The sequence below is a fragment of the Magallana gigas genome, chromosome 8, assembly GCF_963853765.1.
Source record: "Magallana gigas chromosome 8, xbMagGiga1.1, whole genome shotgun sequence".
Taxonomy (NCBI): Eukaryota; Metazoa; Mollusca; class Bivalvia; order Ostreida; family Ostreidae; genus Magallana; species Magallana gigas.
The window spans coordinates 39524580-39551856 of record NC_088860.1 but is presented as its reverse complement, the minus strand read 5'-3'; the positions used below and the strand labels follow the sequence as shown (position 1 = coordinate 39551856).

The 27277-nt window shown below is 32.2% G+C and overlaps 1 protein-coding gene and 1 long non-coding RNA gene across 2 annotated transcripts in view; one reads left to right on the top strand and one right to left on the bottom strand.

Moving 5' to 3' along the window:
- Positions 1–22793, bottom strand: part of LOC105330688 (26S proteasome non-ATPase regulatory subunit 1) — a 99224-nt gene extending 76431 nt beyond the window's left edge. The window contains exons 1-20 of the mRNA XM_011432555.4: positions 22646–22793; positions 22442–22485; positions 21147–21220; positions 20651–20714; positions 20246–20351; positions 19571–19713; positions 19111–19173; positions 18555–18698; positions 18148–18216; positions 17561–17733; positions 17230–17284; positions 15189–15326; positions 14626–14714; positions 14228–14306; positions 13779–13878; positions 12146–12219; positions 11519–11579; positions 9072–9122; positions 8545–8621; positions 7466–7681 (exon numbers count right to left, since the gene is read on the bottom strand). Coding sequence (XP_011430857.2) covers positions 7466–7681; positions 8545–8621; positions 9072–9122; positions 11519–11579; positions 12146–12219; positions 13779–13878; positions 14228–14306; positions 14626–14714; positions 15189–15326; positions 17230–17284; positions 17561–17733; positions 18148–18216; positions 18555–18698; positions 19111–19173; positions 19571–19713; positions 20246–20351; positions 20651–20714; positions 21147–21220; positions 22442–22485; positions 22646–22670 — 1845 coding nt within the window. The 5' untranslated portion in view covers positions 22671–22793. The remainder of the gene's footprint in view (positions 1–7465; positions 7682–8544; positions 8622–9071; positions 9123–11518; positions 11580–12145; positions 12220–13778; positions 13879–14227; positions 14307–14625; positions 14715–15188; positions 15327–17229; positions 17285–17560; positions 17734–18147; positions 18217–18554; positions 18699–19110; positions 19174–19570; positions 19714–20245; positions 20352–20650; positions 20715–21146; positions 21221–22441; positions 22486–22645) is intronic.
- Positions 22794–23913: 1120 nt separating this feature from the next.
- Positions 23914–24710, top strand: LOC136270787 (uncharacterized). The gene is made up of 2 exons (XR_010708647.1): positions 23914–24264; positions 24479–24710. It is a non-coding gene; the product is annotated as an uncharacterized lncRNA (long non-coding RNA).
- The last annotated feature ends 2567 nt before the right edge of the window (positions 24711–27277 follow it).

Sequence of the window (27277 nt, the reverse complement as noted above, 5' to 3'; positions counted from 1 at the left end):
CCTCTTCTCTCTCTCTCTCTCTCTCTCTCTCTCTCTCTCTCTCTCTCTCTCTCTCTCTCTCTCTCTCTCTTTCCTAGATCCATGTGTAGGGAGGGTTTGACTTGTCTCAGCAGGGATCTACCCTCATCAAAATATCTTACATCTCATAAAAAAAAATTACCAACCAAAGATCCTCCAACCACCTGCCCTCATTTTTGGCTGAGACCTCTTGTTCATCAATCTCATTTGTTTTTGTTTTTATCTTTATAAGTTTTGCCAGAAATGATGGGTTGGCCTATTTATGAATGAACTGACAGATCAATCTAGCGGTAGATCCAAAACTTCTATATTCCGTATATCTGGTAATTCTTGCTATGATCTTATTTTCTTATTCAAACTAGATCTAATATCATTTGCTATTTTGCTTTTAAATTCACAAAAATGACTGATGCGAATAAAGAAAAGTTGCCCCATTTTTGCATATTTTGTGACACAAATAAAAAACGGATATGCAGTACATCATTGTTTTTTGGTGTTTTTTTTTTTTTTTTTTTGATTTGGAACTTTCCCCTTCCTTTTAACTTAAATATTTATCTACTACCAATAATAAATTTAAACATCCATACAACCACTAAAGTAAACTTGATTTCATAGATGGAGAAGTCTGTAGAAAACAACAAACCAAGCAGTTATGTAACCACTTATTTTTTTCTTTCTTTCAAATTTTGAAGTTGCATAAGCAAATTGCATAACTATCATTGAGAGAGAAAGAAAAAAAATAAGATGAACAGGAAATCAATAAAAATCACTCTTAAAAAAAATCACTTGACATTGAGAACAACATGGGAGACTATAAAACCGTTTACATCATAAAGGTATCAAAATGTCTCGTTATAAAACCTACTCCCATCAATTCTAATTTTGCACGCCCCTTGATCATCACATCTTTCAAAAACAACATTGCTACATTTTAATTACAAATAGAGAACTACATCCAAGCACCTTGGGATTTAGCTTCACTACAATACAAGGATGACATGCTGAATTTTTTGTAAATCAACTCAGGGATGACTTAAATCTTTTATCGAATTTTTCTCTGGAGGAAAACATCTCATGCTCAATCTATAATTCTGGGGATTGTCAGAGATCAACTTAATAACGTCTTGTATAATATGTGACATGTTTGTTTCAAATTCTCTCGATTTTATGACATATTACACCATTTAATGCCATGAGCAGCGTGCTAAATTGAATTCTGCTTCAGGTTAATTCACTGCATCTGAAGTATTTATAGAGAGCATGGAGTTCTTAAAGATTAATAAACTGTCACGATACACCTATAATTCCACCATTGCTGACAAAGCATAGCCATAGTTTAAAGATCTTAAATCAAAGGCCGGAACAGCCACAAAGGCGTCGAACAGACATTTTCTTTTATATATAATGATATCAATAACTTGAATTTCTGTTAATTTAATTGTGACTTCGTATTTCAAATAATTTTAGACATAGAATAGAGAAGTATATGAATTATGTTTTGTGCTGCTTTAAAAACAAAAATAAGTTTATTTTCTTATAAAATAGGTATTGGTGCTTTTACAATTCAATAGCTCATTATGGTTACAAAATTCGAAGAAATTTCAAAGTTCAAAAATAAATTATTTTTTTTAAACAATTTTCACAAGTTCATGATTTGAATACATTAACAGTATGTTCCTATTATAATAACAAAACATACTTTTATTTATTTCAATTCCCGTTTGAAACAAGATTCCCTATGGTACAGTTGTTTACAAACAAATCCACAACACGTGCTATCTAAAATGCTCGACCAGACCAACTACATTATCGTGATTATTTTTAGCAACAAAATCACTAGATACGTTTATCGCTTACATTTATTTTGGAGACCGTGCCCGATAACAAATAAATTTACATCGCAAATTTTATTTCTATCGGGCACGCTCTCCAATTAAAATGTAAGCGATAAACTAAAATAATATTTAGTGAATTTTTACACCTGATTGTATTCATCCGCCATTTCTTGATTAAGCAAATTTATACTTATGCAATGAGTTGTCAATAACCAGGTAGGCAAAGTTGTTTTTTTGTACACAATTTAGTTTCATAAATGGAATACGTTTGATACTTTAAGGAACTTATTTCTTATGCGCATTTAAAAGGCGGTGCAGTGCATGAATTTGGACGATTGCCAATCCAGACGATCGCTAGAAGGCTCTCGAGCATTAGCTCGACGCCTTAAAAAGCACAACTTTCTTTACAACCATAAAAAGATTTTTTGAAATGAACTTCATTTATTTTACAACGACTGATAAACAAGTTCTACAACTTATATTAATTTCTATCGTTGGCACGGATGATAGCGCGAGGGGGTCACTGTTGTGGGAAGAGGCCGGAGTACCCTGAGAGAACCCACGTGTCCAAGATGGCGACCACCATACCCTATCACATGCAACCACTATCGATCACGGGGATCAAACAGCGGTGAGAAGCGAGTGCATTGTCCACTACGCTACTTGGACACCTTTTTTTTTCAATTAGTGCATGAAATCACAATTTGTTTTATTATTCTTTCATGTTAAATACTGAATCTGATTGGTTAAAACGAAGTTAATAATCTTTTCTATTACCCTCAGCAACTTACTTGGCAACTGGTAACATTATATAAATAGTGCCTGTTTGGGAGGTTAACTGTTGAAATTGACACCCTGAGACAACCATTGTCAACCGACGTGAAGCAGGCACTATTTATTTGATTATACTGAATGTGTTCAGTTTAAAGAAAATTTTACTGCTTTTATATAGAAATGAAATGAATTCTATGGCGAACCGTACAAGCATAATTTACGCGCATGTAACTATTCGTTGTGTTACCTATTGCCAAGTTTGTTGTTAACGCTGAGGGTAATAGAACTGATTACCAACTACGTCTAAACCAATCAGATTTCAGTATTTAACATGAAAGTATAATAAAACGAATCGTTACATGCGCGTACGGTTCGGCGTATAATTCACGTCATTTCGATATAAAAGCAGTAAAAAATTCTTTAAAATTAAGACATTCAGTATAATCAAATAAATAGTGCCTGTTTGGGAGGATAACGTCGGATGACAATGTTTCCCTCTGGGTGTCAATTTCAACTGTTACCCTCCCAAACAGGCACTATTTATATAATGTTCCTTTATTTCTAACGCAAAGAATAAACATGAATAGAAGAGGGAAAAGCCCTAATGTTCAACTATTACATGTACAGTAAAACACGGTTATAGCAAACACGGTTATTATGAATTGACACTTACAGCGAAGTCATTTTTCATTCCCCATTGTAAACTTTACAGATATGATGCATTGGTTTATAACACATCAAAATCGTCCGTCCCTGGCACTTTGTTATAAGTATGTTTTACTGAATGTACTGTATGTCCATTGTACAGTAAAATATGCTTATATTGAGTTTACTGCAACTTTTTTTTTTACTGTATATTGTTAATTAAGCAACATTCAATGCATCATGATTTCTGAACATTTAATGCAATTTTGCCTGTGATAAGAAATAAAATGAAGCAATCTGATATCATATATAATATACACTTTCATAACCAGACTTCCTTCAAAATTTACAATGTCCTTAATTTTACATTTATTAAAACAGCAAGCTGACTTCGCCCAATCCTCAAGTTCAACTGATATGCATAACCATACATGTATATAAGAATTATCTTGAGACTGCATGCACATGAATACACCTATCAATTTCTAGCCAACACATGAGTGAGCAGCTTCGAAGCACTTAAAAAAGTGCTTTAACATGTAATTGTGAGAATCAAATTAAGAATGTTTACAACAATTTAGTTTGAGATAAATCCTCGGCAGTTTAATCTGTCCTCTACCTAAACTACCAAGATAATTATCAAGAATGGAACAAGTAAATTTAATCCAAAAATATTCAAATATCGGCATCAAGGACAAGATACCTCTGATTTCAAGGTTGTTGTTTCATCATAAGACAATCAATTTTTTTGATTACATAATATGTAAACAAAGACTGACAAAAGATACACCACATTGATTTTGGAATAAATTATCTGGTGAATCGACACAATTTATGCAAAAATTCCAAAATTCTGCCACTCAAAGTAAACACCAAAACAATGCAATTTATTGATACCTTCAGAGACCTTCATATATATATACAACTTTAAGAGGCAATGACTTTTACATTTCGGTATTGCAATTTTATGATTATTTCGAATAAATAAGTCAAGTTGCCTGAGGCTGGCGCTGCTAACAAAGGACTAGAAAGTGCATTGATTTCATTTGATATCTGCTCTTATAGTCCTAAATCTGCCAGACACATTCATTTACTTTGGTCATTATGCAACATAAACATGAAAGCAAATGAGCAAGATCAGAGAAATAAAGGAAGTTTGTAAAATTATAGCTATCTAAGTTAAAACACAAAAATTCAATATGATCATTTTGTAACATGATCAATGTTTCTGAAATGCTGCAATATGATCCGTGTTACAGAAGAGCTTTAATAATGATGAGCAGTACTAACAAACTTTAATATTAACAGCATTTCTGAGAAATTTCAACATGATCACAATATTACCAACTGAAGAAACTTTAATTAGTATATGATGGAAGTTACTGAGAAACTTCAATATACGATCAATGTTACTGAGAAACTTCAATATACGATCAAAGTTACTGAGAAACTTCAATATATGATCAGCATTCTGAAGATACTTCAATCTATGATGTGTTTTACTGTGAACCTTTTATAGGATTTGTTTAAGTCAGATATGTATGGTTATCATTATTGTTTGCTGCTATGTTTAGTTTCTTTTACGTACCTCACTACACCTAGACTTACACTTTTTAAGACAGTACATCACAAGATGGCGATTTCAATGTTTTGTTAAGTTGTTAATTTTATTTCGGAAAGTAGGTTGACCCTGTTTATAGGGGTCGACACAGCCCTTTTTAAGCAAAAAAATAAAAAAAGTATAAATAGATTGACTTTGAAGATTGGGTCGAAAAATTACCATTACTTTGAAGAATTTATATAAATGGTTTAAATCAAAAACTTATCATAGTAGCCTTTAATCTTATTTTACAGTTTCAAACAAAAGGGAAACAAAATGCTTTCCTTAAACTAACACATCGTAATAAAATGACGTCTGAATTTGCATCACAATTTTCAACCCACTCTATTCAGTACAGATCAATTTAAGATTGTTTGTTTATCACTTCACTTCCCTGTGTACAAACTAGTGATTACCAGGGGGATAGTAATCTAGCCTGGAGGCATGAATAGCACATGCAGTCTTGTGTCACCATTGTTGATAGAGTCTGAAGTGACGTATGAATTAGTTCACAAGAGATTTCAATTCCCCAGCTATGTAACTGTCCACCTATCGTCATTGCAATTATTTTTCAAGATTTTTGGTCAGTCTAACTTTTTCTAATCAATTCAGTTTCTTTATTTCTATCCGCTGATATTTTTCCCCATAATTACCCTAGGTACGGTTCTCATTTTACTTTTACCATGCAAAATTGATTTCCTGTTTATTGTAAGCACATGATCAAAATGCATGACAACATTTAATACTGATCGAAAGATGAATCTGTCTTAGCAACTGAATTAAGAAGTGCAAGCCTGCCTTAAAAAAAAAACCTCTTGGTTGTTAGGCCAACATTTTAAAAAACATGTGGTCGGACGGCGATATTTTTTTCTTTTTATTCAATATAAAAGGATGCAGTTTTTTTCTTTTTTTATTTTAACAATGTGCAATTTTTATTAAACTCCAGAAAAAGCGATCTTTTAAAGCAAATAAAAAGCTAACTTGCAATGAATGTATCAGATTTATTAGCTCAAACTAAATGAAATAAACAAATCATCGTGTTCTTCAGGAAACACCACAACTACAAAGCCTGAGAAAGCCTTGTGTTAAAGCATAATGGGAAATATGTATAGTACAAGCTGCAGGAACTCTCCTCCAATATGTATTTAAGGTTAAACAAAGTTCTTCTTTATATACCAAAACTAAAATCATTGCTATTGTGATCATAACTTAAACCCAGCATCTTGTATCTAGATTCGGCAGCCATTTGTAATTGTTTTTAATTAAACCTGAATCATCGCAATCTTTGCTATTATGTTCTTTATAAAGTCAAGCATTTTACTGACTTCAGTAACTAAAATGTGGTCCTAAGTCCATAATTTTTTTTCTGGAAAAAGCAAGTGCACTATTGAACTTTTATTTATATGCGCAATGTTAAATCAGATGCACTTGGGTCAAAGAACCAAGGAATTATATTTTTATAAAATTATTAACATTTAACTTGTTATTATATATTACTGCAGTGAATTGATAATAATTCATACATTATTATATTGATCTGTGTTTCATATTGATAAATGTGTCTAAGATTCAAATGTGATCAATGTTTCTATATTCTTTTAACATGAATAATATCATTGTGTTACCACCATATACATATCAATCTCTGTAGGTCAGATTCAATATAACAAATCTCACTGGACAGTGTCCAATCTAGCCAATGTTACTTTGTCCATCACAACAATTGTTACTGGACTATATTTACATTCTACTGTGTTTTACCATTAAATTCCGTGATGTTTAAATGCCTCTAAATGCAACACCTATTCACTGCGTATGAATTTACGAGTAATTTACATAAGTAGTTCTCAAACAGTGATTTCTATATTATCGGTTAAAAAATGCATTTCATGGATGTTGTCAAAACACAATGTTTTATAATTATTCAACAAAAAAGTTGACTTTATTGTTAAAAGCGACATTTCAAGAGTTATTTATCGTGGATTATATTTTCATGCTCGTCGATCTCATCTCAACAGTCTATGTGAAAACCAGTTTAAACCGGTTTTACAAAACAGCTGTTCTTGCTGTTACTTATTCACTCCCTCCGTGATCTGCACTTTATATCGATTTATTTAAGTAAACAATTGATTTCTTCATTAAGGGAATGTAAATATAAGCATTAAATGATTTATTTTTGACGTCGTCGTGTCAATAACTGCCGTCAGGTGAGCAGACAAATTATCATAACGCGCTAACGCGCGTTATTCAATTTGTCTGCTCACCTGACGGCAGTTATTGACACGACGACGTCAAAAATAAATCATTCAATGCTATAATGTCCAATATAACTAATATTACCGGACTGATCATAAAATGATTACTGTAATTCAATTTGATTAACATACTTGTAAGCAAGTTATTATTAAAAAAAATTTCATTTCACTAAATAATGTGCCTGGGGCAATTCATATTAAAATGAAACAGTAATCTGAATTGAAATCACACAATAATATCATTATTTATAAAAGTTTTCAAAAAGTCCGCCATTTAGTTCATTAATCTGCTATGCAAAAAAAAAAAGACTCTGGAACAAATATAATGACTGACTCACCGCCACGTGCAGGAGTTTACGGATGGCTTGGTTGCTTCCAGATCCGCAGTACGCCATGGCGAGGGTGAACATTCCGGACCAGCGGAGGATGGGGTCCTTGTCCAGACAGAGGCTGTCAATCAAGGCGTCTGCCTCCTCCAGACGACCATACATGGTCAGGGCAATCCCCAGGGCCAGACCCCGCAGAATCTTCTCGTGCTGCGTCTCCTTGGCGTACTGAAGAAAAATGTTATAAACAAATATAGAATAGAGCAAACAATGGAATATTTTTTTGTTAATAATGAAAAATTATTGGATAATCCTACATCTTCTTGTGCTATTTCCTTGGCGTACTGCAGACATTTGTTATAAAAATCATAAAAACACAGGAAATTAAGAATTTCATTTTTCATGACGCAATATTTTAAAAATTCCTATATCTTCCCTTGCTGCATCTCCTTGGCGTACTGCAGAAATTAACTTAAAAATATCAATGACAAGAAAACACAGAAATTTTTTTTGTTTGTAATTACAAAAACACATAATTTGAAATACTCCTTCCTATCTATGTTTTACATTTTAAACAATAAAATACACTGAATGCAAATTATCAGCTCTAATCGTTTTATAAATTGTGGTTCATTTCTTAATTGCTTTACAATATTTTTTAATATATAGTTTATTTTTTAGTACTTTTACCAAAATTATGTTATTCTGTAAGTTCAAAATGAAAATTTTCAAAAATTGAGACTTTCATCAATTTAGTGATTTCTGGTTAATATTCTTTTAATTTAATGTACTTCCTGTAGTTTTTGTGCATTTTGCAAAGCTTTGTTAAAGACAGTTCTAAAAAAAATTCAATGTCATTAATTCATTTATATCTATGACAAGATCTACTTTGGTCCAAATAAAAAAATTGTGGTACATAATAATGTTTTATGATGACATTACTTTGGCCAGAGTCACATGTACAGATTATGTTGCATAATGTGCAAAAGTTATGTTGTTTAAGAATTGCAAGAATCCTAAAGATTCTAATAATTCCAGTTTAATAGTTTCCACTGTCAGTCCATTCAGGACTTTGATGCATTGATACATACAGCAACCATGTCTTCAATGGCTGTTGACTGTTTGGTTCCCAGCATGACCAATCCCATTGCTATCCCAGCAGCCTCACCTATAGGCAGAGAACCTCATATAAATAGAAGTACCGGTATGCTCTTTTAAGTCACTTCAAGAAAAATTCAGAGTTGTGACTAATTTTAATTTCTTTTTAAAGATATACAACGAAAGATTAAAGAGGTTTCAAATATGTGCTAAAAAGTATAATGCTTGAAGACTTTACTAGATATTTGAAACATTTAAAAAAATTAAATTATATAATTTTACATAGATTTATATTTATGTAACATTTTTGGGAAAAATAATTACACTGTATTAGTGTATTTTGGAAGTTACATTCTTCGAACATTAGTTAAAATTCCTTAGAAAAAAAGATAAAATTCTGATTTAATTTTTTGGGATAATCATAAATTTGTTTGAATACTCATTATTGTACAATAAACCAAAATCAGAATTTAATACATGTAATTAGCATCAACAATTTTATTTTTTCAAATGTACTTGCCTGTCACTGCATCATCTTGATAAAGATTAAATTTCAGCTGCTCATAAATATCTACAAAAGATAAAGGGAAAAATAGGTATTTAAAAAAAAGATGATTGTACTAAATCTAAAAAAAACATTAATCAGTACACACCAAAATAAAAATTCTCTCTTTCTCTCTTTCTCTTTCTCTCTCTCTCTCACTCTCTCTCATTTTGGACCTCAATTTCATATCTGCCTTTGATTTAAAACGGTGTGTATATGGAAACTTTATATGACAATTCTAAAGATGCTAACCAAACCAATATCAAAAGTTAATTATCAACAACTGATTAATTTCAGGAATAAAGAGACATTTAAATGAAAAATCCTGATGGAACATAAAACAAAAAGAAATCAATATAACTTGACTAAAATTCTCTCTTTCTCTCTCTCTCTCCTCTCTCTCTCTCTCCCCCTTTTCTCTTTATCTCATTCTAATATTTTAAGTGCACAAGCACTTAACCAAAATCTTGCACTTCAGATTAGACCTAATTAACTCTCTACAGATTGTCAATCATCTGATCTTAATTTAAATCTCTTGTAAAAAAAAAAAAGAAAAACACACACAGCGAAAAAAGAGGTTGATGTAAACTAACAAATGACATTGTGTTTTTTAAAACTTGATCAAGAGCGATTAAGCACAAGTCTTTTATCATAATGGCACTATACCAGGTCTATAAAAAAGAAGATAAAATTAGATTTGCCACTGTTGTTCTCTGTCAAGAGGGGTCAAGCCCATCATTTAAATAACATTTCCAACATGAAATAAGTCACTGATTGCTACAAGAGGGTTTTAAAGCACAGCAATAAATTTTATTTTAAGTATGAATTACGAGGCATCAGAGATACGATCTAATGAAAGTGCTGAACTAGCAGACTCTTTGAAACTGGAGAAATTTCACAAGGAAATATAAAGAAAAACCAAAACTGTGTTAATTAAACATAAACTGCAATTTATGAACAATTCTCATAATTCTTTCTTTCATTTCTCCGCTGCATTTTGAACTAAGCCACCTTGTATTTCTCAATATATACGTCTCCTGGCTTCTTGCGAACAATGGAAATCTGAATTCGCACTTAAGGAAAAAGATGCAAGAACACTGGTACTGGCTGTTTGGAATTCAATGCGATGAGAGGACATTCCAAACTAATGGAGGAACTTGACTGCTATGTAATGGTAGCAAGTCACTGAGTGTAATGACATAGCTGTTTTAACAATACTCTTATTGTGTGTGATCTTAAGCAAAAATAACAGTTATTGCTTAGTAAATAATACTATTTAATCACTAAATCTAGACTTTGACCTCCAAAACAGCATGACCTTGACCTTTGATATTTTAAAAGAGGTGTCTGTCCAAACAAACAAAACTTACCAGGGTCTGAAATAGTCAAACTATTCGGCATGCACTAAAATTTCATGACGTTTACATGAACACCCTCCTTGTAAAGTCTGGTCCTTTAATGTCTTTTGCTTACGATTATATAAGTACTTAGGCTTGGTCATGTAAACCAGTTCATCCATTTTTAATTGCTTATTGAAGTTGTCACAAATAACACTTCACAGTATACAACATGTTAAATATATATATCATAATTCTTAGTTGTTCCATGACCCTTCAAGACTCTCTTTCTGAGTTTAAAACATGCAAACATCATGCTCCAGAGGCACTGAACATACTGGATAGATAAGCTAACACTTGATCCAAGTCTTTTACAAAAGGAATAATGTAAGCATATTAAATTTGGTTATTCTTGTTGGCGTTTTTGGCGGAAGTGGATTCCTTTAAATTTCGTACATTGCTAAATGCCATGCATGTGTGCATTAAAAAAAGGTGCATCCAGAAATGTGCTGATCGATTCAAATCCACAACATTTTCGAAAACTAATTTCCATCAAAAATAGTACATGTCAAATTTAATACGTAAGACTGAGATTAAGTGTCAGCACACCCAAGTTTTATGGTCCTCTAGACCAGGGCCGGCAAAGCCAACTTTCCTCAAGTCAATTCTCGATTTTAAAAGTCTGAGAATTGACCTAACATTATGAGCTTTTATTCTAAGTTTAAACTGAGAACTGAATTGAGTGATTTAAAAATTTGGCGACAGTGGGACCAGACCTTCAACCAGAATGTCTCTCCTGTTTATCTACTGTCCACTTGCGGACCATACAAGGAGATACTGTGGTTTCCTTAACATTCAAAGGTATCAATTTTCGTGGATAAAGTGAAAATCACTGTTTCAAGGATACATAAATTTGTGGCGTATATTCGTAGCTAATGACCCCATCAATATAAATTGTTAGTAGAAATTGTACTTCAATGAGCATTTATATCATGGATAAACTTAACATCAAAATCCACGAAAATTGGTAATCAACGAATATTGAGGAAACCACAAAATGTGATTTTGTTTCCAAGCAGTTGTTACCTTGTCTGGCTGTTCCCATGGCAGCCAAACCCAAACCGAGGCAGCCCCCATGTCGCACCATCTGAAAAACCAACAGAATCCACAACTTAAGTACTATAAGGGCATTGAGAGTAAAGTCAGGCATTAATTAATTAGAATACAAACTTTTAATTTATGCCAAAAAGTCTGCATGATTTACTTCAACTCTGAGCGACATTGTTAATTTTGTGAAATTGCTGAAATCTTGATTCAATTTCGAATCAACAGTAGATTTCCCAAAATAAATATTCTTCAGGTGGAAAATTTCTTTTTTTCTTTTACTCTGAAAGAACTTTTTTTTTTATCTCATTGCAAAACCAGTGGGAAACACACTTTAAAGAAAAATATCGAATCCAACCAAAAATTCCAAAAATTGTACTGCAATTTCTAGCTAACTGTTCTGAATATGCATTGGATTTAATAATTTGATCTTGAAATGTATGCATTTAGGTAATCAAGAGAAAAATGGAAGATAATTTCTTGGTAATTAGCACTATCAGAAAACTACTTACAGAGACTAATCAAACACTTTGATAGTTTCCTGAGAATTGAAAATCAAAAATAGGGTTAATCGTTATTTTGAAGTTATGATCCAAAAAAGAAACTTACGTCCGTTGAGGCGTCTTTTAACTGATTGAGTAAGTAATCGGTAATTTCCCCTCCATGATTAGCATGTATTAAACCTAAAATTAAAATCAAACAATAAAGAAAACAGAAATAGTAAGGATCTGAGATTTCATGAAAATGATTTTCTACTCGGGGAATGTCTACTTGAAGTTTACTCTACAGGTAGAACATAGTAAGTTTGAATGGCCTTGAATTTGTTGACTAAAACAGCAAGTTTTTATCACTTAATGCACATGCAGTAATGTTAGAAATAGGAAATACATGAGAATAATGAATTTTTTTTTAAGAAATTACTGTAACATTAGAATTGACAAAATAAAAATGAATTTAACTCAATTTATTCTTTAATCTTCTGCTTTCTTTTTATATATTTTATGATAAATCAATTAAAATTATACATGTCATGCATAATTGGTGACTCTTTAATGGTATAGATTATTTAATAAGGAGGGGTGTGAATCCTCTATGTATGGCTCTTTGGATGAGTGATTTTTTAAAAAAATTTATATAAAAACTATGTATATGACATTATACATATGCACCTTACAATACATAATGTCACAGGTAACGAACTATTGCTTCTCCATGCAAGCTTTAGAAAGCGACTAACCATTTTTATTTGATTTAACTCTTGTGTTTATGTTTACTTTGCAAAGGAGAAAAAAACCCTTCAAGAGAGAACAATTTTTCAAAAATCTATATTTGTAGCCTTCATAACATCAGGGTTTACAATGAACATGTATGTTGACAACCACAATTTGTTTTCTCAGGAACTACACTCTTAGCCCAATCAGCAGCTAATTACCCTAAACTATCCCCTTCTCACTGCAGTCTCATCACCAAGATTCATTCGCTTTTTATTCCAGCAAATTATTTTTTTTTCTAACATTACTACACATGACCACAAGAGTTCCTTCCCTTGGCACTCTAACTCTTGAGAAAGCTTGAAGCTGTCAGGTTCTCTATCTGTTACCTCTTTCTTTATCATAAGCAAGAACAACAAGAAAATAGAGTTGAACAATCTGTGCTTCATGCAAGCACTTAGGTGATTCTCAGTCTGATTTTGTGGGTGTAAGAAATGATTCACTATTCTAATCCCGCAAACAAATACTTTGTGCAGAAATCCTATAATGTGATGAGCATGTCTGCACCTAGGTGAACTGAAGATATTTTTAAGGTGAAAAGGGATTATTTTGTTTTCACAAAGTTTTTAAATCATGACAGTCTGTCAAATACAGCTCAAATATAATCTCTAAAATTATGTTTTTAAAACCTTGCAAACTGTTTTTCAAAATAACTCATCTCTTAAAGTTTCATTATACATTGTTTATTTTTCAATGAGGCAATGAATTTTTCTTGATAGTTTGGAGGGCAGATGACTCAGTCTGCTCTTAATAAAGTAGAATCTTTTTAAATCTAATTATTTTAGAGTACAACTTTATTGAATTTACTTAAACTAAAGGTTGTGGAACCTAAACAAACTTGTTTAATATAATTCTAAATACAGTAGAACATTATAAATTAATCTATTCTACTTAATATAGAAGATCATTATTAAATTCATGAAATCTACAAGTGTTGTGTATGAGAATAAGACACTAGAGTCCTAGCTCACCTAAAGCATAGAGTCCGCCTCCCTCAGAATATGCTGACCCTGGGCCAGAGTCCTTAGGCAAGTAGGTCGACATTAGATTCAGAGCCTCTTTTTCATGACCCTAAGGAAAGAAATTGAATACTCATAGCGCATTGCCTTGGATGCATGTTAAATCAGATAATCTAATGAATAAAAGTTGGAAGTATGATCCCCCACTTACATTGCAAAAATCTTTTGAAAATTATGTTTTCCCCAAAAAATTTTCCAATCATTTTCAAATTATGAACATTCAGCAATATTAGACCTTTCTAAAAAATACTAATTTGTCTTGAGAATTTTTTTCCATATGGTGTGGAGGACTCTAAACATGATTTTTGCACAAGGGAGAAAACACTGCTCCACATTTCATTTGCAAAGCTCTACTGGATTAAACTTGAAGAGATGTGTCAGAGGTCAACTTGTTAGCTTACCTTATGTATAACTCCTAGACTAGCTGTAGCAGAAAATTTAGCCCAGTTTGTAGCTCTTGCTAGCCATTCCAAATTATCTCTACAAAAATAAGTAGTGAAATATGATGAACATTTTGGAATTAGTTAGAAATAAAGTCCCTTGACTTCAGTCTTGATATTTTCTAAAATTAAAAAAATGTATATATGCAGGTTTGAGGTAATAAAGAAAATAAAACTACATCTTAATCAATTACGTTAAAATCAATATAAGCTCAATTTCATATAAAAATTTATAGGGTAGGAGGGGTAATTGCGAAAGGCATTGCTAAAATTTTGAAAGTGGATTAAAATTTCAAATGAAAAAACACAAATTAGTTTTTTAAATTCTTGGGTTTTATTTTAACCCTTTTCTATCTCACCTTAAAAATTGATCACAAGTTGTTCCACAATGCATAAAGGAGTTAGCTATGACAGTGGACGAATGACATACAGAGTTTCTCACAGCCTCCTGTAATAAAATTTAAAGTAAAATTTTACTGGCGGTGATTGTAACAACCCTCTGTGCAGCTAAGAGACAAACAAAAGCAGGGGGGAAATGTAAATGGACAAACATCATAATGATATTCCTTTTTTGCCTTTTTTACAGCTAGCGGATTATACTTTGTGATTTTTAAATATTAGTGTCTTTGTCTGGATCTACATTAAATTTTCTGGATTTTTTTTTTCAGTACTATAGATTCCTAATTAAATGCGAGGAATCAATATCCACTTAAAATTACGAGAAGCGCCCTTCGCAGATTCTAAAATCTTGCCATTATATTCTGAGAGTTGATAACTATAAAAGAAATATGGGGAAATGTTCCGTGTATGCAATCTAATATTCTCACAATTTGAGACAAAACAACAGGATTGTGTAATTAAGAACTTGTTTAATATAAAAAAGTTATAGTATCAGAGTGTCTGTTCTTTTGTCTGGATTTACCTTTGTATTTTTCAGAATAAGAGTGTCTGTTTTGTTGTTTCGGATCAGGAACTGTAGATGTAGGCCGATGGTCACCTCGCCCCCAAGGATGGTATGGAGTTTCTTCATTCTGTCCGCTAGTGTCTTTTCTTCTTCAGTCTATATATAGTAACAATATAAAAGACTCTATGGTAGATGGTTTAACAACAATATACATTCCTATATATAAGTTCTTCAACTACTTAATTGGCGATACCATATTCACGAGTGAAATTTTTTTTCTATTGGTGCTATTTTTTTTTTTATAATTTTTCAGCTATCATCTGGACATAAAATAATCAATCTCAAATTTCAGAAATTCACTACCACACCCCCCCCCCATAAAAATGCAAAAATTACCTATTTCAGAATTTTCACGGCTGCAGAAAAAAACCCCACTTAAATGGTACTTCAACATAATTTTCAACTTGATTTCTCACTTTGAATTATCAAAACAGGTTTCCTTCACAAAAGTGTTTTCCTCCGTTAGAATATACAGTGGAGCCTCACTTATCCGGACACTTTTGTCCCCAGGCCAAATCGTCCGGATAGGTGAAGCGTCCGGATATCTGAATTGTGATATTTACCTTTAATATGTATAGAAATATAACTCATAAATAAATTATACAATTAAATATTTTATTTTGATAGCCATAAGCACTACAAAAAAAGTTGAGTTTTTATTTTTAATTAACAAAACAAAATATTGTTAAAAACATTATTTAAGGTATGTTTTTTCCACAGGAAAGCAAGCACTACATTCTACAAGGCAACACATGTACATGTACATAACAATCACTGTATTAAAATGATTGAAAATGGATGAAAATCTGTATATATTCCCTTATTGATAATTGTCCAAGCTATTTTTTTCATTGACAGAACTTACCCAAGCTAATTTTACGTATCCATCTTACTATAGAGTTAATTGCACCCAAGCGATATTTAAAAGTAGCGTGAACACTCATCCACGCCATGTTTGGCATAAATTATTATTACACTGTTAATTGAACACACGCTATAAAATTAATGTCGATACCCTGAACATCCCAAGCGGTCTTACGGTAATAACTATCTTAAACAGAACTCAAATCATCAAATATTTCATTTCAATTACGTTTTAAAATGAATAGGCGTACGAACGATCTAATCACACTACGATTAATCGAATTTTAATTCAATCAATAGATGACTTTTTTAAACACAAATTAAACAATTTTCATGACATTTTAATCAAATAATAACAGTTCATAAGTTAAATGGCGACCATTAAACATGTCGCATCCATGGTTATCGTAATATCCTCGGGCGAGTACATAGCGTGACACAGGTGACCCCGATTACCGATGGAAGGCATTGTTTAAAACCAACAACCAGTGTCAGATGTGTTTACACCAATTTGCACTTGCGCATAAAAAAATTTTGTGCCCCCAAACACTAAAATGTGACTGTCCGGTTAAATGAGGTAAAATTTAAAGGAAAACTGTATTATGTGGTAAAATTTGACCGTCCGGATCCGGAACGCGGAATTCCAGATAAACGAGACAAATTATTGTGTAAAAATTCCGTTCCCAATACAAATCGACCGGAAAGTGAAGCGTCCGGATATCTGGCGTCCGGATATCTGAGGCTCCACTGTAATTGAAATTGCTGTCCTTTTTCCAATTTATCTTATCTAAATACAGTCTATTAACACTCTATGATTGCAATTTTTTAACATGTCATGTTAATTAAATAGTTCATATTAACTTGACCTTGAACTTGGCAAAAAACATTGACCTTAGCAAGTCATAAAGAACAAAAACAGATATACAATATATACAATGTAAGCCGACCAAACACAACAGGTGAGATTCCCTGATGTCTGGGGCAAAAAATATAAAACATAGTAGCAATATAATAGACACTGCATACATAAATACACAATGTCTAATGTTCAATAATTGCTCATAGAAAATTTAATGATCAAAATTTTTGTTAAAAATGTACAATACACTTAAGCATTAATGATTGTAGGCCTGACCTGAGGTTTAGCTGGGCTGGGTGAGGAGGTAGCTTCTGACGACTCTGCCTCCATCCTGATGAAAATCATTATATAACAAAATTTCACACAATTTATAAATTAAAAAAAAACATTTTTGATATTGTATGAAAGTCTTTATTATTTATTTAAAATTCACTCTGTTGTAATGATTTAAAAATCTTATTTTTTTTCCCCTTCCAACTCGACATATCTGAACAAGTAAACCCTTGAAATATTTTCACTTTTAATTACTCTTATCATCAATAAAGTGAGCTTGAATTGTTTAAGTTCTCTTCATCAAGAAATTTTCAACAAGAGAAGAAACACCCACTTTTCTTTTCCCTCGTCTGCGTTTGAGTCTTCTTTTTCGTCGGCTGATTTCTTTGATTCGACCTCTGGGAGGGGGACTGTTGATCTGAGTGCGTTCTGTACACGGAGGAGAAACTGCTGTGTGGCGCTGTCGTACATATCAAAGGCGATCTGGTAGGCCATCAGGGCATTATCCTTAGTAAATACAGTGTACCAAATTATTTGTACATATCAAAGGCAATCTGGTAGACCTGTGTTTTTTCTTCAGTGATAATTAATGGTATTGGAAAAGAAATTTAAAGACATAATTTAATTCACCACAATTTTATCTTAATTTGCTGAACCAAATTTACATAAATAATTTTCTAATTTGTTAATCCCAGTTAAAATAAAAAATGAGAGTTATCTTCCTTGTCAGAGGGTCAATGCTTCTCTGTGATTTAGAGTTGGTTGATCACATGTATACCGTAAAAGCTTTGAAGTTAAATATAAACTTTGTGGAAGATGTGATCAGATAAAAACTTCAAAGTATCTCATTTCCTACCAGAAGTCTACACCCTGGTTGACCTGAAATGTTTAAACTTTTTTTTTTCGTAGTAACTTCCTTACCTCAGTTCCCTTCAGAAGTTTTTCTAGAATATCTGCCACTGCCTGAGCATCATCAAGGAAAATGTAGCACTGAAATTATAAATTATACAATATGTTAACCTAGCAGATTGAACACATGATTGAATTATTTGTAAAATACATTTTTAACAAGAAACACACAAATTCTTGATGAGAAAAATAAGCAAGCTGGTCATCAGACAAAAAGAAGGTAAAAGGCTTGTCCATGGACATAACACATAACTTCAAGTGTGTACAGTGGAATTTGAACCAGCAACCTTCTAGTTACTGGCAAATGCATTTGACCACTGAACCACAAGTTCCCCAATCCATTGGATACATATGTAGATTAAGAAATGCATGGATACTAGATGGACAGGAAAGAGGTGGTCAGAGACTGCAGGCCTTACCTGACACACATTGATGTAGTCTGGGGTTTTCAGCCCCATGTAGAGTTTGGTCAGAAGTAGAAGAACAGTGTTCCTGAAGTGTCGGTTCTGTATCAGTGACATACAGACATTCAGACTGTACAGCAACATGGTGTTCACATCCTCCTGTACACAACGGAATGGAAATAAAACACTGGTTATACATGTGTCATCAACAACACTTAAAATAAATTGATAATTTTCTTTAGCAAAAGTCATGAGGTAATGTTATAGAGATACATGTAAAAATTCTTCCCGTTTAATTTAATGTTTTCCATTTTGTTTACCTATATTTCCTGCATGTAAAGAACTTACATTTTCTAATATTGATTTTATTGTGATACATTATATATTAACAAAGACAGATATTAATACATGCTATTGAACCAAAAAACGGTTTTCAATAATTGTATCAATGTTTTGAAGATGGATAGACTAAGGATAAATGAAAGGATTATGGAAGTGACCATAAATTTTTTTTTTCTTGTACGCCACTTAAGTTTCTTTCAAAGTAAATATGTCTAATACATGTACATACACTTTCCAAAATTGCTCTCTCAAAAATGTCAATTCTTCTTGTTTCCAATGAGATTCCAACAGCCTAAAAACAACAATACAATTTTCAGAAGAAAAAAAATGGAAATGTGACCATATACTGATAATTTAGTCGACATCATTCAATATTTACATTAATAAAAGCAACAAATATCTTTTTCCCAGATCATCCAATTTCTACAGCAACTTTTTTATATGAATAGGATATATTTAATTCCAGGTAAAGACATGAAGGGCAAATTCCTTTGATTTATGTCTAATTAAAGGACAGACTGAGAAAATAGCAGTTAAAAAAGATTCATTGTTTTAGTAAAATGTTCAGTCTACAGTGATTTTTACTCATTAAAATAATATGATCTTTCATTTTCATCACAAAAATAGCAAACTTGCAGAAATAGGCCTTTTCAGATTTTGGGAGATGACAAGCTTTCATTTGATTTTACCTGTTTGTATTGTCGGTCATCAAAACAGCGCTGAAACATTCTATTTACGATGGCCTCCAGTCGTGGATCAATCTCCTTCTTCTGTTCATGGCTGCCGTCGATGTTTCGGACTCGCTGCTTGGTGTAGAAGTCTATACATTTGGCTGTCAAATGAATCACAGTAACATTTTGAACGACCATCTGACTGTAAATTCTTTATTTTACGAGAATACTTATTCAACAGTTTTGCAACAAATTGCAAGAATATCAAATAGCTAATACGAAATTTTTATCATAGTTCTGTTTAGTTTACGTATGTCCGAAAAATAAAAGCCAGATTTAAAAATCTATGAGATGCATTTCTTGCAATTTTACGTGGATATTAATTCCTAACGTATAATTAGGAATCTACAATATTCATTTAAAGTCTTAAAGTCAAGATTGAGTAAATCAAAGTATACTACAGGTTGCAGAAATTCGAGAAATGTATTTCTTTTATGATGTTCAAGATGGTTTAACACACCCAAATATCAGTATTGTTTGATGGATCTATGAAATTTTTATTTTGAAATATGACTTTACAATGAAAAGATTTAAGTATGATATTCCACCAATGACAAAAACATATATATGCATATATAATTGGACACCAAATTTTCATTCCGTGGGGAATAAATTGCAAGTTCATATCATCACCTATGATTGTTTCCACATATTCTGAGGTATCATTGACATTGAAGAGGGATCCTGCGCCAAGGGCAAAGGTCAAAGATTCTTCAAATGCCCCTAAATGGTAATATACCTGTAAATGAAAGCAAATAAAAAGGAACTGTTATTAGGTTAAACAATATTTCTTTACAAGAAAAAAATGTCATGTTGAATTAAGGGGCATTTCTTTATCCTCTTTATTTACTAAATCTAATTAATTAAAAAAGGCTATTAACTTCAACTAATTAATATATCATACACTGTAAGTATGTTAATATTTTTTATTCAAATCCTTTCAACCATCGGTCATAACATAATTTCAGAATAACAAAAGTAGTACTTCAGTCAATGATTTTTCACTTCATTATGTGATCATGTAAAATATATACAAACCTTTGAAGCTACTAGTGCTGCGAGTTCACTCTTTTTAAATGATGCATCTTCATACAAAACTTCTCTGAAATAAGACTTTGTATAAGGAGATACCTGGTATCTTATTCATTAAGAACTTTTACAGTACATTTTAACATATTTTTAAGAGAAAAGTTTTGTGCACTTACAGCTACAAAAAGCTAATACAACACAACTTGCTAAGAAACACTACTTAATATTTACAAAAAAGCAATGAAGGCTTGCAAAATATGTCAGCCATCCAATTTATCTTTCGTTTTTACAGACTTAACTGAAATATTTTGTTGCAAACCCATTGGCCAAATTGATATTTCAGTATTAAAGCATTATTAAGTGCCATTCTGTCTGTGTCTTGGTATAACTGTTGGCCAAACTGGTTAAGTAAAATAACTTCCCTTCCAGACCATTAAGTAACTCTATAACATGGGAATAATGTACTTGTCTATCATTTTTCACTCTCCTTTCTCTGTACACTTACATTTTGTCCACATTTTCTGATATTTCTGCCCAAAACACATCTACAATGCTGTTTAGTTTCTCCAAAGCAAATGCCTGCAACACAAAGATACATTTACATATATTAAAGACAATTTCAATTTGTTGAATCAAAAACAGTCTCTGGGTATAACAAGCAAAACATCAAGCGAACAATTGCAGTACATGTATCAGCTTTAAGGTACCCTAATAGGACCTATTCAAAAGTGGTCAAACGAATGTACACAGTGTATGTACATGTTGATTAGAAAAAATATGCTCAGGGCGGAGTATGAATTTGTCTCATATACTTGCAATGTACCAGCCGTGAAGCGTAAGCGAATGCTTTGTGTTGCTTTCAAATCTTTTAGAAATAATTAATCCGCAGGGGAAAAACATTTTTATACACATTAGAGACCTTTTTGAACATGCATATATTGTTAAGTCCACCAAATATCCATTTAATGGATGGTAACAAGGCATTTTGTAAATATAAACATTTGAATTTGCCTGCCATTTTGTCGGAAATCCCACTCAGAATGTCTCTGATTTTATGATTATCATTAACAAAGCGAATATGAACAGCGAATTTTCAAATGAGATGTTAAAAGTGGCAATGATGATTTTGTTGCAAAAACAATTACTGTGGAGAATCATTTAAATTCATGGGGGTCAATTTTCGTGGATTGTGGGATTTTTGCTTATTCGTGAGGATGTTATTTCATGGATTCGTCAGTTTTTCAGGGTTGTCTCCAAGACCCGGGAGGCGGGGAATTCCCCCGCTTATAATGTCTTAATTATCCGGCTATTATTGGATTTCAAACACATTGTAGCTATAAGGGAGACCCTCAAACCCCCTGCTACTTTCTCATTTCCTCCTTCTACTTCAATTTTTAGAGACAACCCTGGTTTTTAGTATCAGTAAGGTAACAATATCTTTCAAAATTTGTTTTGTCGAGGATGTAAATTCGTGGGGGATGGCTACCCACGAAGATTGAACCACCACGAATTTTAATGATTCCACAGTATAATGGGGTTATAGATGAGCAAAATTGTAGGTATTTGAGACCAATCATTATTCATATGAAATTTAGGCGATATACATTGTGATATTCTATATACAGAAGTTATAAAGGGGAGAAATTGTATCATTAAACCAGGTCTGTAGGACATCTATCATTATAAAATTGAACATTTTTATCTACGTGTAGGAGACTGTAACCAGAGACATAAATAACATGTTATTTATGTTTCATGTTATTTATGTCTCTGCTGTAACCTCCAATATTTCTGACTTACTTTTAACTGTGGTTCTGGTTCATCCAACATAGAAATCACTCCAGCTAAAACCAGACAAACCAATAATTATTTATTACATTAACACATTTATAGATATATAAATAGTTTTAACGTAAAGTACATTTAGCTTTATTCCTGTATCAGTGTTTGGAAATTGTGTCACATTTTATAATTTTTTCATTTGTCAAGTCAATATCCACTTACCAGCCGAAGTGATATTCATCTTCATTTTTATTTTCTAGTTTAATCCAAAGCCGATAAATATCCGATTCAATACAACCGGCTTTATTCATAAACAAAAAGGAAATTTCGAAAAATGTGATGTTTCATACACTAACGGAAGTGATTATTTTTATTGAATCTCGATCCCGATAATGACCCCCCCCCCCCCCGTTTTTACGAACGTTTAAATTAAAAGTTCGTGTTGTGTCTGGTAAGTTTAACATTTAACATATTGGTTTAATAAGTATTCATTAATTTACTTTATACGACGGTTGATCCAAATGTAATGTCACAGATTGCAATAAATCGTGAAAGATTCGCGTTTTAAGATTATTTCTGAAGAAAAATTTATTTTATATAGCATGAGGTATTAATAATCGCCGCTGGCGACGTCATATTTGGTTTCTTGGCGTCATATTAGTTAAATTTCAAGAGTCCTTTACAAAGAAATGAGAAGGATGCACAATTTTTTATCACTTTTTTTTCATTGAATTGATTATTACTCTTTTTTTATTCGATAAAGTAGTATAATGGATTATTTGTTGTGCGATTAGTTTTATTGTTGGCTTTTCAAAATAAAATGAACGTAGTTTTATAATGCTGCATGAATGAACCTACTTTGCCGAATTTTCTTCAGAATGCATATCTTCTGACTATCTAATTCAGTTATTAGCATGGCATATGCTTTTATAAAAACATTGAAACAACCCCCAAAAGTTTTGATCTATCTCTCTCTCATTTTCTCTCTCTCTCTCTCTCTCTCTCTCTCTCTCTCTCTCTCTCTCTCTCTCTCTCTCTCTCTCTCTCTCTCTCTCTCTCCCTCTCCCTCTCATTATTTATTTGACACATTTATTTCAATATTTTTTTTTAGTTACATGTATTTCTATTTATCAAAGCAAAAAATGCATCGTCTAATCATATTTTGCATACCTGTTTTTTTGGGGGGGTTCTATTCATATATCTAGAGACAATTATAAAAAAGCGCCGCGTAGTTAACCAAAATGGACAGTAACATTTTCTAACGTTTTCTAATTTGTCAAAATCGTGAGAAAGCATGCTCTGAAATGAAAACGTAAAAAATGACATAAAATGACGCGGCGATGTCACCGGTATAAATCATGTTATAAACATTCATATCTGTTTGATTATTTAACGAAATTCAATTAAATTTCTATTTCAAATAAGATTTTTGGTTGGGCAAATATTGGTACTTTGTTTTATTTAATAAAGCGGCAACCCGACGATATGTAATGGTTAAAATTATACGTGGTATTTGCGCGAATCGCGTACCGTATATTTTACCTGTGTTTATTCTATTTATAGAGTTTCTGTTCAGCGCAAATTCTTTTTTTAGAGATTATGTTTCTTTAAACTTATTAAAAATATCTTTTGAACATTTATCTAGTTGTTTTCGATTCTATTATGATAATCAGCAAAGTGAGACTAATTTGTGAAATTATTTATTTACTTATTATAATATTTGAGATTTAAACTAGTCTAACAAGTTTATACGGAGTCTCACTTCGCTGACGCCCTTGAGAGTGTTCAGGTGTGAAACGGGTGAAACGTGTGAGTGATACTAGTACCTTACATTATTTACGGTAAGAGAGTTATTTTCATGTTTGGAATAACTATTCATTTGTATTATATTCCACACACAGTAATTTCAATATCATTTATGTGAGAATAATAAAATTGTTTTATATGCAGACTGTTTAGAGAAATGTATAGCGATTTGAGATAACTTCAAATAAGTCTGTAGTATTTTTAGATTTAAGCATAAATATATGTGGTGGTTTTTTTTATTATATACAGTCATACCTGTTGCAAGTGAGTGCGCTAGTCTACTAATTGACTGTGTGTGGCACCGCCGCCATATATTGGAGGTTCGTTGATGTCATATTTTGAAGTAAATGCAAATTGTGTATTATTAATTTTTTAGTGTTTCTGTGTGTGTCTATTTGTAATATGAGTTATTTTGTTTATATAGTAGCTCATTGCCAATAAATTTAATATTTAATTGAAATAAAGAACTTGAACAGAATAAGCGATTTTATTCTATTACAGAGAAGCTCGGTGGGCTGTTTGACAGTACTTTTGGATCACCCCTTGTCTATACTACTATATTAAAATAAAAGACTCGAATTTTTGGTCTTTAATACCGAGAAATCGGAAGAACACTGTCTTTTGTTTTATATATTTTAAACATCATTGGTACCTGAAGATTACCAATTTGTTTTTATTTTTTCTCAGTTAAGCTTCGCTAATAATTAATCAACGAAAAATCCTCAAAAAATCCCGGAAATCACATGGATTTTTTGGATTTTATAATATTGCGCTTGCGCAATATATTCACGCTAACGATGTTTCCACAATATCACATCTGCATGAATAAACTCAGAAATGATAATACAAATACGGGTAAATTTTTATTGGACTTCTGCTATATTTTTGCAGTCTCAAAAAGGTTTGTTGTGATAAATTTGACTGGTTTTTTTTTCAGTCAACTTCATTAACTTTCTCCAAAATCGTTCCGGGCGATTCTGCAATTTTCTGCTACATTAGGGGTACAAGGGAGGCATTCTAACTGGTGAGGGCCTTTCCCTAGACACAGTTAGATTATTTAAACTAAGGAAAGTGTAGTGAAATCAACAGCATTATTGTAGGCTTATAGCTTTGTTATGTAAATGTCAATAATAAGGTGTGTCGATATACCTATTTCGTAAATGTCCGATATGCAACGGGTCAAAGTCTAGTATTATGTAAATAACCTTTGTTTCCATTCTATTTTTTCTTAACTCTGCAAATATCAATGATCTCAGTATCGCCTTGTCAATTTTTAAAAATTATTTAGCCAATTTATTTAGCCAATTTATTTAAATGCAATGAAAACTTAAATTAAACAAAAACCAAAATTTAAAGGGAAAATGATATACCATAAAGGACGCCCCTCCCCTTTTGTATATACTTTTACTATATAATTGTATCATGTTGTATTTTGTTTTAGTATATATTTAGTATTTACCTCCACCAAGTATAATTCCCTCTATTTCTTATGGACATTGGTTGTATTCATAGCTCTGAACCTTCACCGACCTAGAAAAAATCACATACTGCACGAAATTATCGTGATGATGTCAGACTCAAATTCCCATAGGGGACGATTTGGCTGTTTCTTTTAGCTAACGTACTTATGTACGTTAACAATAATTTAGTGATGTTTCCTTACCTTTCACGATCAATTTATTAATTTGTTAAAAAAGATGTTAATATAAACAATAAAATGCTTTCTTTGATGATCCATGCGGGTTATGAAGGTATCGATCATTGCAGAAGAAATTTACTTAACCCGCCGGTTATGTATTTTTTCGCAATTATCTACCAAATGCATGAGTACCAAAAAATGTAATAGATGATAAAACTTTAAGCAAAATGAATAAGTAACATTCAATGACGAGAAAAAAAGAGAAAGATATGATATGTCAATATACACGAATTGCCGAGAAACAAGCATCGCGTACAGAGAAAGCACATCTCGTTAATAAAGCGTGTAACCCCTTTTAAAGGTGGAATGCTACACTAATTTTATTTTATGGATCGTTAAAGTATCATTTATCTTTGAGGTTCGGCCGATTTTGATATAAATTTTCATAAAATTCCATATTTAGTGATTTTTTTCAAGTGTTAAAAATTGTTGATAGGGTCAACTTTTGATCTGAAAATCAAGAGTTCAAAACCGATCGGGGACAATACAAATTTTATCTTAGAAATGTAGAAAAATGTTGTTCTCTAATTCACATCGAAGTCAAAAAGCTTAAATAAATCAATAACTTCTTTTAGTTTAAACACGTGTTGCATCCAAATGATGCTGATATTCCGCAAGATCTCATGTGGTTTGCTGGACAACTTAAAGTACTGATCCATACGGGATATGAAGGTGGAAATTATTGGAGAAAAAATTAACATAACCAGCTAACACTAATACTCAAAGAATGATCCCTTTTCCTTATGAACTGAAAAATCAATGGTCAAATAGTTATATAGTTTTAAATAGTTTTTTTCTTGTTCTGTATTGAAATTTACAATAGAATTTTAAATACGTTCTCATCCACCCTTTTATACTCCATATTTGTACGCTGATGGTGGGATTTGAACCCAATCTTCGTTCTCAAAGGAATGTGTGCACCATTACACCACATCAGCTTTTACATAGAGCAAGTATGCCTTTGACTCCAACTTCTCAATATTACAAACGTATATTACGGAACAATTATGTTTCCTGCGAAGAAAAAGTGGGGGGGGGGGGGCTTAACCCTCTATTCTGCTATGTGCCTAATGGTTAGGTCTAGCTTAGTGAAAAAAGTGTGGGGGGGGGCTTAGTCCTCCGGTTCCGACGCTAAGCCTCCGGTTCCGACGCCTATGGACCTAATTTCAGGACTTTAAACTCTATATCTGTAGGTACAAGTAAAAGTTTGTACCCATCTTTGCTAGCCAAGGGTGACGATCGTTGTCTTACCACTTAACTAAAATTCTGAATTTTTTATGAGTCACTGATTTTAGCTAAGTAATAATGGTGCATAGGTAAGGGTGCCAAAGATTAAAGGAAATTAATTA